Source organism: Salvia miltiorrhiza, chromosome 2, assembly GCF_028751815.1.
Source record: "Salvia miltiorrhiza cultivar Shanhuang (shh) chromosome 2, IMPLAD_Smil_shh, whole genome shotgun sequence".
NCBI classification, from domain to species: domain Eukaryota; kingdom Viridiplantae; phylum Streptophyta; class Magnoliopsida; order Lamiales; family Lamiaceae; genus Salvia; species Salvia miltiorrhiza.
In genome coordinates, this window is record NC_080388.1 from 58,188,394 (window position 1) to 58,207,015 (window position 18,622).

The following is an 18,622-nucleotide window of genomic DNA, read 5'->3' on the forward strand; positions in this document are numbered from 1 at the left end:
AGCAGTCATCTCTCTTCCCCCTCCCTTGATTTCCGTCCGAGAATTGATGCTACCGTCATGGGACAATTTCTAAAAGTCTGCGGCATTTAGATTCACAACTCCCAATTTCTTCTATCCTCCGCCCAAATTCTACCCAACGGCTCCCAGCTAACTATGTCACCGTTAGTTGAAATTCACTATTGAGCAAAATTTTAAATTAATGTGCAAAATCAAAATTTAATCAACCTTCAATAATTTACGCACCCTACAATAAATATGAATCTGTGGTGTTTGCAAGTCAAGTGTGGATTTGGTGCAGCCATAGTAAAAAAAGTTGGAAAAATGAGACGCGATGAAATGCTAAACTATAAAGAGACTTTACATGCGGCTTCTCTAAAAGAAGGATGTACAAGGAGACGGGAATGGCTACTTGATCTAAACATCAAGACTCACCACATAAAACATACAAAGTGGTGAAATTAGGAAAAACACATGAAAAAATGAACAAAAATTGGGACACTCCACGGCATCGCCGACAACCTTCGTCAACAAGGGAACAAATTTTCACTTACCACAGCAGGGACCGCCTTCGGTTTTTAACTGCTACGTGGTTTTGTTTTGGATCTTGTGCAGCACGAGCTCGTTTATACATCATCAAGAAACCTCTTGCCAGATTTTAGACTTTTCATTTGCTTGGAGCCAGGCTCAAAAGGAAATCTGTAAATATATGCTCATATTCGGGCATCTTCCCATATCCTGCATTTACAACCTCATTACTGTGTCCTTTACATTTCTCAAAACAAGGGAAACAAAATCTCTTAACAAGGAGCGTTATATATACCTGGAAAATAGTTAATGTCTATCACGTAGTAACGGTCTCGAGTTCCATGCTCACGAATCATATCCAGGTTAAACAACCGGAGACCCTATTTCAGGGGCACAAGAATTAGAACTCAAGTACCAAGCAAGTACAAGGATGAAAAACTAAATTAATTTGCACAACAGACTCAAGTTTTTTTTTTTTTTTTTTTGAGTGAATAACAGACTCAAGTGTTACGTGGGCAAGAAGACTACCAGCCGATGTCGTAGTTCTTTAGCCAGTCTCTCAAGTAACGGTCTTGGAGGGAGTTCTGCAGAATTAAAGTGGTTTTTAACCCCTTGGTATACATTTTCATAAATTCAGCACAGGAACAAAAACCACCAAATATTCAAAGTTGGAAACAGAAGACAAATGGATTGTTTCACAGATCACTTTATACAACCAAATGGTTAGCTCATGTATAAATTGCAAGTCCACCTACCAGCAACATGAGGATCCAAGTCCGCTTCATCAGCAGATGCAGCAGCACAAGATACTCTAGGGAAACGATAAACACCTGCAGTCGTTTTCAGCTCACGCTTACTGACATCTGGCAACGAGAAACGTCTGAGCACCTTTATTGCCTCCCCAACAATATAAACTTTGAAGAGCACGCCTCCTAAATCACAAGAAGGGAAAATATTCAAAGGCAGTTGACACATTCCTACATGCTAAGCCAAGCCACTGAATAGGTAAGGGAAACCAGATGAACTATGATTTCATACCGTGATTGATAAATTCCTGCAGAACAAGCGGGGGTTCAAGCTTTTGGAGGGACAACTCGTCATATGCCAGAGACAGCTCATGTGACTTTGCAAATAATGGCTTTGCCACTGAAATATGTACAAATTGATTACTACGTTAAACATTTAACATCCAGGTAATAGCTAAACATTTAACATCCAAGTAATAGCCAAAGCACAAATATCTTTCCTAATCACAGCATAGTACATACAAAGAAGTACCAAGTCATATCATACATAACCAGTTCAAATTGACTGTTGATATGTAAGTTGAAATAGTCCAAAAGATACTACTCCAAGAATTAGCTGATTAATAGGAAACTGTAAGCATATCAAGGGGACATACCCAGCGGCAGCCTCAACCCAGCCATGTTCACAGAATCAGGAATAGATGATGAATCTTTCTTGATAACCAACTGTTCGGGTACACCCACTTTTCCTGTAAGACAAAAGAACATGAGAGATCAGTGATTTTTGCAAAAGCAGAACTATTGATCTTGTTTGTGACATCAACAATAATTCTTCAACCAAGGAAAGAACTAGCTTAAAAATGAAAGCAAAGCCTTATGTAAAATTAGCATGCCCATAAAAGATTACCATAGGGGTCTGACAGATTCAGCTCAGCAACAACCTGGAGCATAGACTGACGGCTGTACACATGCTCTATGGCATCAGGAGGATCAAGAACAGTGACGTTGGGATGTGTTATCCGATAATCCTTCAAAAAGAGCAAAATGGAAGAATGATAATTGACCCTCCGAAATTTTGTCTTCAAATCCACAGGTACGTGTCCCTCATGTAAATATACACACCCTCAAGGTATAAAACCACAGCTACTTATCGAAGATTCATACATAAACACAATTCATGCAGTAATTTAGCAGTCCAAAGGTTATTGATATTTTAGTAATAACACACAAACTACCAAACTAAAAGAAAGAGATTATCCTACTGATGTCTTCGGCAATCACATCCTACTGCATGCATGAGAAAAGCATGCAGCAGTCTGGCATCCTTGTAATAAGGAATCCTAAGAGTTCATTACGATCAGCCTCTTTAAGCAATGATGTATTGGATTTCTACTGCCAACCACTTTGAGAAAGGCAAGTCTCCCGCTCCAAAGCCCAAACTACAAAATTAAATGACTATAACCTACTAAGTGAATTCGATTTCAAGTAAACAAATCCACTGCTAAAAAGGATGATATAATATAGCGATCACCCAGCACGTAAATCCATTGCTAAACCAGCTAAAAGCCCATGGAAGGGCAATATCATCACTGTGGGAATCTGGAGGCTAGAACCTCAGTTAGGAACTCATTATTCATGATGTGAGGAAAGAGCATAGTACTCCAGAAAGATGGGGATAAGTGGAGGACTGATGGTTGCCCACCAGTCGCACAAAATACATGTCCATCTATGTCACCATCATGAATAATGAGAGTCCCCAAGTAGCCTGATTGGTCTTTTCTAATGCTAAAACTCTTTTAAGTAATTTCACACATTTTCTTAACATGACTGAGACACTGAATGATAAAACCAACCTCAAGTATGCATTGCCATTCTTTTCCAGATAACTGCATGACAAGAAAAGAAGATCAATGTCTAGATTAACTATCTTTCTTTCCAAGGTAATGAATAAAAAGATATCAATCAAGGGTTGAGAAGGCACACAGAAAACTCACCTTATGTAACACAATGTCAAAGGGACCTTGATCTGAAAGTGGTTTACTAAGGTCAATAGCCACAAATAGAATTCCTTTGTTCCTGCATTTTTTGCAACCAAATTCAATTAGCTAAATAATGGTTTACGTGCTACGATCATTAGATAAAAAACAGAAGCACATGTACATTCCATGAGAGGATTCATTATCATTGAAATCATTGGTAGCCTCTATATAAAAGCATAAAAGTGTTAAATTGTAGTTTCCTTATCATCCGATAAGAGGACATGCACTCTACATTGAATCTAAAAATCATCAACTACTTCGGGGTTCAGAAAGGGACAAATTGCTAAATTACTTGCAATTTTCTTATGCAAGAAAAGAAATGAGATAGGAGCAAAAGGATACTCATCAATTCGATAGAAAGCTTTGGATCCTAGCATAGACCAAGAGTAGTTTAAATGTCAAGAGGGAATAGATCATGACAGCTGATAATAAAAGCTTAGGTAATCAGATTGTAAATGGAACTCGCCCAACATAATTTAAACATCCACTTATGTTAATAAGCACAAGCGACAGATTAACACATTGTAAGACATAGAGGAGTTGAGAAACTGAAAATAATCAAAGAATTAACGTCATAATATCTGTCACTGTAAGCTAAATAAATTAATTCCTATCAAATCAAACGCCCATTCACTTCAAGACAGGGAAATTGGACAACTCATCAACAGAGTACTAGAAAATAGAAGACTATGAAAACTGGTGAAAGTGACAAGGACCATATAATTGCTTCAATAATATCCTAGATGTAAACAACAATTGAACATACACCACAAAAATCTTAATGAAGATTTGACTTCATTCAGAATATCTTCAAAAATAATACTCCATTAATCCATAACCAGGTTCATTCTACCACAAATTTCACATAATCACAATTTTCCTCCAAAATAGACTCGAGAAGAGGATATACAGTAAAACACATGAGTAGAGTAGCAAACAGAAGCTTATGAATAGAAACAATACAATAAGAGAATCCCATGAGATACAAATTTCTCCATTATAAAGTCTAAGATTAAAAAAATAAATAATAAATAATTATTATTATTAAAAAAAAAAAAAACAACGAATCAAATTGATCGCGTTTCCATTCAAAAGAATTCAGAACAAACAGCTTCAGCATTCCGCTAGGCGATAGCTAATGCATCAACGGAAAACAAAAAGGTAAAAACAAAAACCAACAACAAATCAAAATTCAAGAGTTGATACCAATCAATCTCTAAACAGTAATTACATTTGTTTTATGTACAAACACATCACAAAGAAATATCCTCGTTTCTGGCCAAGAATTCGAACGTTAAAATCACACACACACATATATATATATATATATATCGGGAACGCTGAGAAAAACCAAAAATGAATTAATGAGTTACCTAGCTAAGCCTTCAAGCTTGGGCTGCAGAAAGCTCTTAATCTTCTTAGAAGTGAGGGCGTAGCCGACGACCACAACCTTCATCGTCGACGGTGGCGGAGAAAAGCCTCCACCGATCGCAGCCGCCGAATATCTCATCTGCGCCACCATTTTCTCGTCCTCCAGCTCCCTGTCTTTTATCACCTCTTCGTCCTTGTTTTCTTCTTTAAAGTAGGCTATCTCACCACCCATCCTCATCCCCAACACCGATGACCTAAATATAGATATGTACAGGTATATACGTATACTATTCAAACACATACACCGAGATTCAATCCCCTTCTTCCAACAAAGCCAATAAAAAAATTGTTTGGATTCGTGAAATTTGCCTCGTTCACGTTGATTTATTTCTTAATGAGGCTGCCGCGGCTTCTCTGGAAATGTAGCAAGTGTCAGATTGTGTGAAGAATGGAAATATGGGGCTGGAATTGGAGGGAGAGAGCGGAGATTTAGGCAATAAACGGGTAGAGAGAGAGAGACGCGTAGAGTTGTAGAGCAAAGCGTAGAAGTGTGAAAGGTGAAATGCAACGCGTGGAGCGATGAAGACGAACACCAACTGGGAACTACATATACATACACATATACATATATATAATATGCGAATTAATGTGTCTCTATCTATTTGTATCTATAAACATGTGTACTGATTGTTTGTGCGTGGATAGATAGACCATACGATCTTATATATACAGAGAGAGAGAGACAGAGGGAGACAAGGAGAGGGGTAAACTGTAGAACGCGCTGCCGCTGCTTGACGTGGAAAACACTTGCCTTAATTACGACTAATTTGCATTTTGCATCCATTAATTAACCTCATTTTCCAATTTGAACCTTATACATATATGAAATGTTCATATGTTCAAATAAGTCTAGCTATAGATCATACTCTCTCCATTTCGTTATTGTTTGTCGTCTCAAATCTATTGACACAAAACTTTAACAAAAAGATACTCCCTCCGTCCCATTATTAATGGCACATTTTCCTTTTTGGGTTGTCCCGTTATTGATGACACGTTTCCTTTTTTGAAAAAAATAAGGGGTGAATTAAGCATTAAAATACTCCCTAATTACCTTAAATAAATCACAACTCTATTCTCTCTCTCTCTCCTCCCCCTACCAGTCGCCGCCTGCCTCCCTTCTCTCTTCAAACATCACCGCCCGTCGCCTCCACCGCCACCACCGCCCTCGCGCCCCCCCACCACCCGGTTCTCTCTCTCTCTTTCTCTCTCTCTCCTCCCCCCCTACCAGTCGCCGCCTGCCTCCCTTCTCTCTTCAAACACCACCGTCCGTCGCCTCCACCGCCACCACCGCCCTCGCGCCCCCCCACCACCCGGTTCTCTCTCTCTCCTCCCCCCCTACCAGTCCTGCCTCCCTTCTCTCTTCAAACACCACCGCCCGTCGCCTCCACCGCCACCACCGCCCTCGCGCCCCCCCACCACCCGGTCGCGCGCCGTTCATCTTCTCCTTCCTCCAGCGCGCCGTTCATCTTCTCCTTCCTCCCGCGTCGTCCTTCCACGTCGTCCACGTCCGCCGTCCATCTTCTCCTTCCTCCAGCGCGCCGCCCTCCTCTAGGGCTCCGATTTGAGGAGTTGTGGATTCGAGAGGAGGCCGTGGATTTGGGAATATAAGGCTCCGATTTGGGGATTTAATTTCGAAACTTGTTTGGAATTAATTTCGATCTGATTTCTGAAAAATTTGTTTGGTTTCTTCGATTTGGTTTCTGAAATCTTCGATTTGGTTTCTTCGATTTCTTCGATTTGGTTTCTGCAATTTCTTCAATTTTGGGAAGAATTTTTAATTTTTGTTTGGTTTCTGCCATGGAGAGAGGGAGAGAGGGAAGGGAGAGATAGGACGGGGGGAGGAGCCGACGAGGCGGCGCTCGCCGGCGCCGGCGCCGCCGTGTACCGGTGAGGCAGAGAGAGAGGCAGTGTGTGTGACTGTGTGTGTGTTTTTAATTAAAATAACACTACACATCTAATTCCCTTAATTCTACTTTTCTTAATCTCCGTGCCGAAAAGAAACGTGCCGTTAATAACGGGACGGAGGGAGTATAAATTAATTAAAAATTATAAAAGTAACATCTTTTAAAAATATTCCCCCGTCCACGATAAATATGGTGTGGATGAGAGATAACGCGTTCTAAGAAAATATTGAGAGATATATGTAAAGTATAAAAATGGATCTATCAAGTTGATTTGTTAGATAATTGATAAATAGTTTGTGATATGAATTTTTTTGTTGACATTGTGTGTGATTGGGGTAAAAATATTAAAGTATCTGTCTTAAAATAGAAAAACTACATTTATTGTAGACGGACGAAAATAACAAAAAAAATCACACTTATCATGGATGAAGGAAGTAATTATTTTTAATTTTTAATTCATAAATATCAATGGAGGATACATCACTCTGATGAATAAGTTCATGGTCCAATATTGTAGAATACATATATGTATCATGTATGTATTTTGGTTCAAAATCAAAGAAAGCAAAGTAGTTCATTACTATCATGGCACGTTGCTATCGTTGGCCGGCGTTGAATGGTGGCGTTATTCCTGCTACTCGGCTGCTATGTTTGATGTTCTTTTTTTGTCCTTTCGTTGATTTTTCGGTCTGAGGTTGTTGCAAGTTGCTTTGGGGCGATGGTCAGGACGGATCTCTGTTAGCTTCCTTGCTCTCCCCGAATTGCTTTTTGTGCTCTTTTGTTGTCTCTTTAGACTAACACTCTTTTTCTTTTTTAGAATTTTTTCCTTTGAGTTTTTCTTGAAAATGTTTTAATGAGGCATGACCTTCAATTTGCATTTTTGTGTTCTCACTGGGTTTGCATTAGGTTTTTGTTTTTTCCTCTGTTTGGCAATAAAATTTTAATTCAGCTATTGCAATTTAGTTTCAGATATTGTGCCCTCTTTTCAATGTTGTTTGTTTCTCCCATTTATGTATTTGTGGGGATTTTTGAGGTGCAAAGTGGCAAATGAGAAAATTGGAGGGAGCATATGCCAATTACCGTTATTTGCTTTAGATCGACGCTTTTGTTATTATGTGAAGAAATGAAATCCATTTTGATTCTTAATTATCTGTTATGGGACATTTTAATTGCAATTTGCTATATATTATTCGTGCCTATTTCGAAATGTTCTTTTTTTTCCTGCTTGCATTTACTTTGACGCAAAGTTATGATTAATGTATCTTTCATGTGCCAAAAAAGGGATAATTTTCCTAATTATTGTTTGTTGCTATATAATGTACTTGTGTCGATTTAAATTTCCATTTAGGCTCGTAACCGTTTGAAATTATAAATTTCAATAACAATGAAAAATTTACTTATGCATTCTTTTTTTTAAAAGGAGGAGAAGGGCATTCTTCAGTTATATCTTCAAATATTTAAAAAGTTATGGACAATAATAATGCATAAACTAATATTAACATGAAATAATGTATATATGAATAATTTTATTATTGGATATTTCATAAAACGTAGTAGTATCAAAGAATAAAAAAGCTATAGCTTGTATTTTATGCAACCGTACGTGGGGTAGAATATAATCTAAGCTGGGAACCTTAAAACCTAACTTCATTACATTATCACATACAATTTAAAATTATCAAAATAATTCAATATCCAATTTTCCTATCAAATTCAATCTTCAAGACTTCAAGTTGTAGTTATCTAGTAGTAGCTACATCACCATTTCCAAAAGATTGATATATAAAATCGAAATCAACAAGAGTTAAGCAAAATGAAAACTTGTCTAGCTAGCTAGCCCCTACAATCCTACAAATTCTTAAATTTTTTAATTGAGTTTAATTATCGTGATTAGGTCGTGTGATGCATGGCATATTGGCATGTAATGACTTGGAAAGATACAAATTGCAAATTTGAATATTTAGTGATTGAATAATATTTGATGGGATTATGAATAAGAGTGGGAATTCACATGGTCCTCGTGTAAGACCTTATCTTTTTAGCATCCTTATATACATTTATATTCGTCTTAAGCGAATCGTTGGATATGATTTTGGTTTTTGAGATATGGTTGTGTTTGTTTATTACGCCTACATTATGGAACTTTCTATCGTTTTCCTTGTTTCCTTTAGATATGGGACATGGAATATCTTTCTTGATGTCAACTTATACGTACGCACTCTCACATTATCTATTTATATATCTATATATAATATAAAATATCAGTATAACGATAATTTTTTACCATCAAATTTTTTCTTTTCCATTATTCTATAAATTTAACCTATTTCTCTCACCAATTATCTCTCTCTCTATTTTTCTTTTTCTCTTTCTTTGCGAGTTTTCAATTTTTTTTTTTTTTTACTTTTAGAATGTTTTTTTTCCTAAAATTTATATAGTTAAATTAATTTAAAATTTTAATTTGCATATCAAATTAAATATCATGACATGAGCTTTAATTTAATTTATAATAATATATAAAAAAAATAAAATAAAAAGAAGATATTCAAATTAATTTTTTTAAAATTAATCTCTTTCTCTCTTATTTTATAAAGGAAGTTAGTTTTTCATCTTTTTTGTTATTTGCATAAAATATTTTACGAAATCATGAAAATTATGTACATTTTATTGTGCAAGACTGCAATTATTTTTATTACTCTTTTATTTTTGAGTTTTTATTTTATTTTTTCACTATATTCATGTTTAAAACTTGCATGAGTTTTTCATAATTTCTTTTTGTGTTACTTATATGTTTTTTTATTGTTATTAATGTAGAGAGATACAGACCATAGTGAATTTAATTATTTTCATATATTTTGTCGTATGTTTGAATTGCTTCAATAGATTATTTCGTATTGGTTGTATATAAAAATATGAAATTAAATTATCTGTGTTAATATTTTTATATATTTATTTTGATTTTTATACTTCACAAATTTGTTATTAACATTATTACTTTTAAAAATTATGTAAATTTTAAATTTCAAAATTTTTTCTTTTAACTTCAAATAAATGAATAAAAAGAAAAAAAAATCAATTTTTTGTAATTTGTAATTTGTAAAATTAATAATACCAATATTAATTTGCGAAGTAGTATAATAAAAACAAATGTGTATATTAAACGAAAAAAGATTAATGTTAATGTGCATCAACACTCACGACAGGTGCTCACAAAAAGTGAGTGTCATATCTGTCACTTAAGATATGAAAAAGGCCTCCAAATTATTAGATTTTTGTGTCGTTGAGTTCTATATTTAATGCCATTTGTAGTTTTTCCCCCCTCTATAGTCACAATATATCATTGAAATATGAATTTGATCCAAATATTGACCTATTTTACTATAGAACGGTCTGATTTCATTTTTATGTAAATATTCGAGATAATGGTGAAAATGTAGTTTTTTTTTTAAAAAAAAATAGTAAGAATCACACAAAGAATAGGACAAGCGTTGTCAAATATAATGGCCGAAGGAGTTGACCACTCTTTGATAAACAACGAACACATTATGACGTTAACTTAGGATGAATCGGTGATCGCTTATGCTTATCATGAGTTATCAACATTACTAAATTCTATCTTTCAAAAAAACATTACTAAATTCTAGTTATCTATGACAAAATATATGGATGCTTATAGTCAAATATTCCATTCGTACCACTATATAGATTGATTGAGTTTTACACACACACACACAAATTATTGAAAAAGAAAATTACAGAAATAATTTTCTAGTATACTCAAATTTATTCTTTGACAACTCATTAATAGTGGAGTTAATCAAATAATTCAATAAAAATATATTTGTAAATAAAATAAAAATGTATAACTTTTTATAGAAACAAACTTATATATTTGGTACATTAAAAAAAAGCTTTATATAATTGGACGGAGAGAGTATATAAATTGTTGAGTATTCCATAGAACTGTCATAAATATGACAATTAATTTCAAATTTCAATTTGAAAGTTAAAGCATAATAGTCATAAGAAAAGTTGAAATTAAAATCTTAATAAAATAATATTGAGTGAACAGATTTTATTAAGAGCATTCACATTCGCAAGCCAAGATTTCGGGCTCGTAGGTGGGCCCTTTCATTTGAGTCATCGGTCTCTGCAGCAATCGAGCCACATCTCACAATTCGACTGCATCAAATTTTTTCCATTTCTTTTTTCTTTTTTCCTATTAGGCGGTGTCTCCACGCGAACTCGCAAGCGAGCGTAGTGGTGCACGCTCCCTCTCCCCCCCACTCCCCCCCATCCCAGTAGTGATGTAGGGTTCGCGCGAGCTGGGCGCTCTCTTGCTCCACGAGCCCTATCGTGAGTGCTCTTATTAATATATTATTATTTTTTTTGAAATTTTATTAATATATTATTATGGATAAATATCACTTTAAACCTCAAACTATTTTTGCACTATCAATTATATCTTAAACTATCGAAAATATTTTTTTAAACCTTAAACTATCGATTTTGTATCAATTGTATACCCTTCATCCATTTTTCACCCTTTAAATTTTCAATTAGTAAGAGATATAATGACTTCGTTTTGTACATTATAGGTTAAAACAAGTCTAATTATAAATATATCATGGCATTCGGCTAATTACGTCAAATTTTTGGTGCAAAAAAATGGACGAATGGCATAATTGATACAAAATTAATAGTTTAAAGCTTAAAAAAAATATTTTAAATAGTTTAAGATATAATTAATAGTGCAAAAATAATTTGAGGTTTAAAGTGATATTTTTGCCATTATTATTAGTTGTTGTCGTTGTAGTGGACACGATGCATGATAATATCTGAGAAAATGCAGGTCCATATCTAAGGGAACTTAATTAATTATTTGCGAGACATTTGGACCTACTCCCCACTTCCATAGTAGACTTAATTATTTCTCACTTTTTGGTCCAAATCGTCAATATTTAATTTTATTAAATAATAAAAACTGCCAACTTCATCAAATAATGCAGATTTTGTCATGCACACTTGACCAATGGAACATTTGATATTCTATTGGAGTCTTTTTGTAATCGGGAGAAAAGGATTTCTCTATGGAATTTTTAAAGTGGACTTATTTCTGTATATTTGCAAGTCTATGGATGGCAATTTACACTCTCAATATTTAATAAATCTATTGTACTCCATATTATGCTACAAAAAGAGGTACTATAATATATCTCTCCTTTTATAATGATTTGCATATTATTGCACAAGAGATGAATTAATTAGAAGTTAACCAACGCGCATCAAATATAATGATTTCAGCTTCCCATTAAAAAAAAAAAAGCGATATAAATACAAATATTTAGTAGAGACTGAGATGGGCTTGATCGTAGTGTGTCTCAATAGTCTTTAAAAAAAAATTATATTTGACAATAGGAGGGGGTTTTAAAGAGTCATTATCTATGATGCATTATGTTTGTCTCATATTCCTTCGTCACCTCAACATGTTAATGTCAAGCATCTAAAAACATGGGCTCAACAAGAATGGTTCAGAATTCCTTTATACTTTAAGAACAAAAAACCTTATTGGAAGAGGGCTCAACAAGAATTTATTATACTTAATTCTTCCACAATTATTGCCTAGTTATATGTTTTCAACATGTTACATCACCTTCCAATTTCATTTATTTATATGAAATTTTGTACCAGACCTAAAATGTCTTCGCTTTATAACTTTATGCCTTAAAGACGATAGGAGTGAACATGGTTTGATTAACCAATTATTTGCCACACACACACACACACGTTAATGGGGACTAGTTCAAGTGATAAAGTTTAGTGTTAGAGTATTTTCTATACTCTATGTTTAGTGTTGTCATTGTGTAGAATCTGAAGAAGTGTCTTATGGAGTTTCTTATGTCGTTTCTACCTGAGTAGCTTCTGCAGTCTCAAGTTTTTTAAGAGACACTAGCAGCCTATTGTTACGGGTTTTTTTGTGGGAGATTTGCTTGGAAGATCTTCCTTCGGATATATATCTTTTAGATCTTCTGTCTACATGGGAATCCTTGTTCTTAGGGTTTCTTTGAACCCAATTTGGTGTCGCCGCAAGTTAACCCTCTTATGGGCCTTCCTTTGTCCATGTCCAAGCGCCTTTTTCTCAACCCTAAGGTTTACATATATATTGCTGTGAAGAAGGACATAATTAATAGGCTGCTGCGTTCATTGTTATTCTTCTTACTTGGAGAGAATATTTTCATGCAATTGAGAGAGCATACTTTCATTGAGTGTTGCTATTGTTTGACGCTTCCTTTGTAAGCGTGTATTTACTTTAAGTTCTTGAATTTTACTTCAGCCTGTTGGAGTGGTTTTTGGTGTTGGTGTTGTGCGTGGATTGAGTAGCAATCACGCTTTAAGAGTAAGTTCGATCTTGTGATTAATATGTCACATACCAGTAAAATCAAGGTTAATTTATGTTTTTCAATAATAATTAAAAAAAAAGTGACAGTCATTATGTGGATGTGTGTTAGCTTCACAATAAAGTGATTAATGTATAAATCAAAAGCCTCATATACTAATACAAGTTATGATTAATGTCTAAGATTAAAAAATTTCGACTCAAATTTACAATATTCATACAATTTTTTAAATTATTTATTTATCAAAAAATAAAGTTATAAATTAGATTGAAGTGGAACCCAAATCGAAAAAAGATCTACACACTATGCACGCGAGTTCACATCAGACCAACTCATAACTAAAAGAATGGAGCTCGGACTTATTTAATCATAACAAACAAACAAAATATAGATAAAATGCAGACAAAGGAAAATATACCAACTCACGTTATTTGGTGGAGAACTGCTGATGCGCACTTGGTGAGAATCAATTCATCTAACTAGTTACTAAACCTTAAATATAGATTATTAAATTCCCATTCATAAATTCTAATTATAATTACTAAACTCATATTAAAAAATAGAGTAATCAATAAATATTAATATACAAAATCTGCATTGCGGAGACCCAATATGTAGATCACTCATCAAATTAAGACCTTTCTTCCATAACATGTTTTAGCACGACCACGTTTAATATCATACTTCTTTCCACTACGGCTGAATTGGAATTTTTATTGAGAAAAAAAGGAAAAAGAAAAAATTAAGAACTCATTGATAATATAAGGACGCTAATTAAAAACCGAGCCTCATCAAAACATTTCTGAGATGAAAATTCAGTGAGAAAAACATCGATAAAAAAAAAGAGTGTTCCTCTATTACAAGAAAAAATGAAGATTGAAACATAAACAGAAAAAAAGAAGCTCGAGAGAATGATATTATATTGAACATGAAAAAGAAAATCCAACCAAATGAGCCAGACTAAACCTAAAGTGCTTAAGGCAACAATGATAATATGAGTGTTTTTTTCCCTGATACTGTTTTCTTCTTATTTGTTCGTGCATTCGAGAGCTCAAGTGTTTGAGGCAACAATAATAATACGGGTTGGAGTTTTTATTTTTTATTTCAATTTTTGGTTTCTTTACCTAAAGGGCAAAATAGTGAAGGTATAGGTATCTTTTAATTAAAAGGTTTCTATTTTACTGGGTATGTTTATATTTGTAATATGAAAATGAGGACATTCCATTTTTAGCTTATAATATATGCATTGTTGATTAATAACTATTCACGATAATTATCTATAGATATCATTAAATTACATAAAAAGACACATAGCTATAGTGATTAGCATATGAATTGGATGTTCTTTTATTTGTGTTTCAAGCAATGTGGTCCAATCAATATAATGATCACAACGCCTTTGGATTTGTATATTTTAAAAGTATATATTAGTACCAAACATTAGATATAGTTTTCCTACATAGTTTGGTAGATCTGCCATTTCTTATATATGATGGCATTTAATTTGATTTGATTGAAGTGATTAGCTTGAAAATGATTAATTTGGAACTCACAATACTTGATGATATTGTAACATGTTCCAAAGCATATATAAACAATAACACCTTTTCCTACCGTTGCAATATTCGGAAAATGAAGTAGTTAAATAATCTGTTAATATTATAATATATATGCATGTTTCACATGAATACTTGATTGTTTATACTAATTGAAATATTGTTTTCATGTACTCCTATGTATGTGCACGCGCGTCTTGATTTGATTCATTGATTTTTTTTAGTTGGATCAAACCGAACTATATGTTTTTTTATTTAATCACATGAACTATATTGAAGTTTGATTAGTGATACTAAAATTAAGTTTATGACTAAAATAACTACCTCAAATAAACTAATGGATTACGTATTATATTTACAATACTCTTTAAAACTTTAAAAGGACAAAAAGGGAAAGCTGCACAATATGTGTTTAATTACCCTACAAAAAAAAACAAAAAAAAAAAAACAAAACAAACAAACTCATTTTGCAATTTCAATACCAATTTTAAAATTTGGAAGTACATAGTACAAATTATATATAAGGGTTCAAATAAGAATTTTTATTTAAACTGACAACAGAGTATCATTCTCAACTCTTCGATCATGAAGATCTAAAGTTTCAAATATTAATTGCACGAACCACATTTTATTTTGGCAAGAATAAAATGAAAACACGAATGTATATCGAACTCAACTTACATGTTGAAAATATCATTTGTTAATTATTTTACTCAAGAAATTGACGAAATAAAAAAGTCAAATAGCCAAAAAAAATCGCGATCCCAAATGCGATACTCACCAGAAATAGTGGTCGCATTCCAATTGCAAATAAAAATAATAATTAAGTATTTAATTGTCAATTTCTAAAAATGATATTAGAAATACAAAATAGGTCGTGATTGTAATTTTGTTTGGCAATTAATTTTCTCAATAAAAATATGTACAGTGCAAATATTAGATAAAACTGAGGAACAAATGTAGGACGGGGCAAACTAAAATCTAAAAGAAATAACAGGTGTCCTCATGTGAAATCTGTTTCATGGTGAAATCGGGTTTCAAACGACACTATTTCAACATACTTCAACATAAAATATGTTAACATTGTAAAATGTCATTTGTATGTTGAAATAATGTCATTTGAAACTCAGTTTCACCGTAAAATCGATTTCACGGAAATTTTTCTGAAGAAATAAAGTATGTAATCATGATTCATCAACCAAATCCCTCCATCCCCAACTTAAAAATAAAAAAAATGAAAAAATATGCAAGCATCCTAATCCATATAAATTTGTCCTTGCATTCTTATTAAATTGCAAATTTGTCATTAATAGTTATATTCCTATCCGATTGGTTCGAGTTGTAATAAAATAAGATATAAGTTGCTTTTGCAATACAACAAATATATAGGCAGTGCTCCACTCAGAACAAGACATACATACAGTACGTGATTTATTTTTCTACACCCAATTTAATGGGTAAAAGCCTCACAAATAAGTTTAAGGGACTATTAATAACATTAAGCAATAAATTTATAACGGGTTCCATTTATTTAAGATAAAATTCTAGCTACTACATAAAAAAAAAGATTAAGGTTGGATAATTAAAAAATGTATTCCATTAGACGTATACGCAGTGTTAGTAAATTCTTAAAACAGCAATCAATTTAATCACTAGTTGTTGTATACTGTCTTGGCAAATTTATGAGTTGGGTCAAATTAAGCCCAACTCCATAACAAACATTCACTATCAATATACCTCAACTGACTAAACTTCAAATATTGTACTCCCTCCGTCCCAAACGAAATGGCTCATTTATTTTCGGCATGAAGATTAAGAAATGTGTATAAAGTAGATAAAGTGGGTTGGTGGAAATTATTTAAATATTAAGTATAGAGAGAGAGTGTATTGCCAAAAAAGGAAACAGGACATTCGTTTGGGACAGCCCAAAAAGGAAAACATGACATTTCGTTTGGGACGGAGGGAGTACCTAACGAAACACAATTTCCAAATAGTGCATGAGTTAGCAAAAACAGGCTCGACCCGGTTTCGGGCTAATAGATTAATATTATTTCCTTATTAAAGCCAATTAAAACATTATACTTCCTTTAAATTTTATTTCTATTAATTATATTCTAATTATTACTTAAATACATAAAAATTTAAATTTACTTTAATAAAATTATTACATTAAACTCATAAATATTGAAATTATTTTTATAATTTCTAATTATCAGTTACAATAGTATTTTTTATTTGTGTCTGTGTTGTTTTCGGTTGCTTTTCGTTGGATGCGGAGAACAAGGGTGCATTTCGGGGCAATGGTCTGGCCGGAGCTCTGCTTGTGCATCGGCATTCTTGGCATCTCGTTTTTTTGTTCGAGCGGTGATTACTGGCCGATGGTTAGTTCGGAGGTCGGGAAGTCTCCTATCTTGTTTAGTCCTTCTCTTTGTAGACGAGTACTCTTTTTCCCATTAAGGATTTTTCCCTCGTGGGTTTACTTTAATGGATTTTAACGAGGCCCGACCTTTAATTACCGTTTTGTGCTCTCAAGGGTGTCTTTAGGTTTTTTCTTTTTCTCTTTAATAAAATTTTAATTTAATAAATTAGTAATTCACTCTGATATAAAATTGCAAGTCCCGCAACAATGATCATTGTAATGCTACATGTAGAGCCATGCATGAAGAAGGGCAGGCTGAACTCAGTGTGAAGGAGGAAGAGTGCGTCACCCTTTGGGACGTTTACCAGGCTACTCAGCCGACTTACACAACGGAGGCACTCTTGGGTGTTATTGGGTTCGATGAGAAGGGTTAAGCCGGAGACAGGAAGACTTCGGGTGGATGTTGATGTTCTTTTTTATGATGGTGATAGGGTTTTCGGTGTGGGTATAATTGCTCGTGTCCATCACGAGAAAATCCGACTGGCTAGGTCAAAACCAACTGTCCCATCCTCCAATATTATGATGACAGAGATTATGGTTGTGGTGCACGGTATTACGACGATTTCAGAGTTTGCGTTCGAGGTTATTGAATTTTTTGTTGATGTACATTCTTTTTTATGTCCGAACGATGGTTACACCCGAATAGGATAGGAAGTTTCTCCTGGAGAATGTGTGTGAGATTCCTCAGCTGACGAGAGGGAGCTTTTTATGTGGGCTCTTTCATATGTAGCATTTTGCCAATTGTGCAGCTCATAGACTAGCTCAGTTTGCTAGGACCTTGTCTCGATCCATTTGTTGCACTGATGATTTCTCTTCTTGGTTGAGGGATATTGTTTTGGATGATTATCCTGATTTATATATGAGTTTCCATTCGAAAAAAATAATTTATATTGATATATAAATTGAAAGTCGCATAACAATGATCGTAATGCGCTAGTAATTAGTAATTCATATTAGTATATATAGAATTGCAAGTCGCACAACAATGGTCAATTGGTCATAAGTCATAATTACAAATGATGCAGTGGTATATATAGTGTCGCCGATATTTTTTAAGTCTGAATATTTTTTAGATAAGGATATTAGTATTTTATATATCAAACTTTCAACGTTTTCAATAAAAAAATTCAATTCGATTTCAAATAAGAATCAATGATTACAAAATTGTTAGCCAGAAGGTTGGTTCTGACCCAACCCATCGGGCCATTTTACTTGGACAACACTAGTATATTAAAAAAATGAGGTATCAGTGCCGAGCCCGAGCCCAATATTTTATATTGGTATTTCTTTAACTAAGCTCATTAGGGTTTCGACTTTACAATTATTAACACTTTATAAATTATCTCTTGTCAGCGAGAAACCCATGAAACTTATGTGAGTTATCATAATTGACCTTCAATCAGTAAATACATTCTCAAACTTAAAAAAAAATACTCTATTCGTCCTTATAAAAAGTATTCATTTATAAACGGCACGATTTTTAATAAAGTAGTTGAATTTGTTATAAATGGAGTAAGAATCCCACTTTATTGTGAGTAAAAGAACTTATCAAAAATGGACTGGATACATTTTATGAGGACGGACTAAAATGACAAATTGGATAC

At 33.6% G+C, this 18,622-nt stretch overlaps 1 protein-coding gene across 2 annotated transcripts; it reads right to left on the reverse strand.

Moving 5' to 3' along the window:
• Positions 1–322: 322 nt before the first annotated feature.
• Positions 323–5,494, reverse strand: LOC131010636 (inositol-tetrakisphosphate 1-kinase 3-like). 2 transcript variants are annotated; one of them, XM_057938258.1, is made up of 10 exons: positions 4,684–5,494; positions 3,266–3,347; positions 3,125–3,157; positions 2,179–2,299; positions 1,928–2,020; positions 1,564–1,671; positions 1,281–1,457; positions 1,054–1,109; positions 821–905; positions 323–735 (listed from the first exon to the last, which is right to left on the reverse strand). In XM_057938258.1, exons 1-10 carry the CDS (start codon positions 4,980–4,982, stop codon positions 665–667), a joined length of 1,125 nt encoding a protein of 374 aa, XP_057794241.1. In that variant the 5' UTR covers positions 4,983–5,494; the 3' UTR covers positions 323–664. The 2 variants fall into 2 exon arrangements, with proteins under 2 accessions (XP_057794241.1, XP_057794242.1); XM_057938259.1 differs by lacking the exons at positions 3,125–3,157; positions 3,266–3,347; positions 4,684–5,494 and adding an exon at positions 2,534–2,674.
• Positions 5,495–18,622: the final 13,128 nt, after the last annotated feature.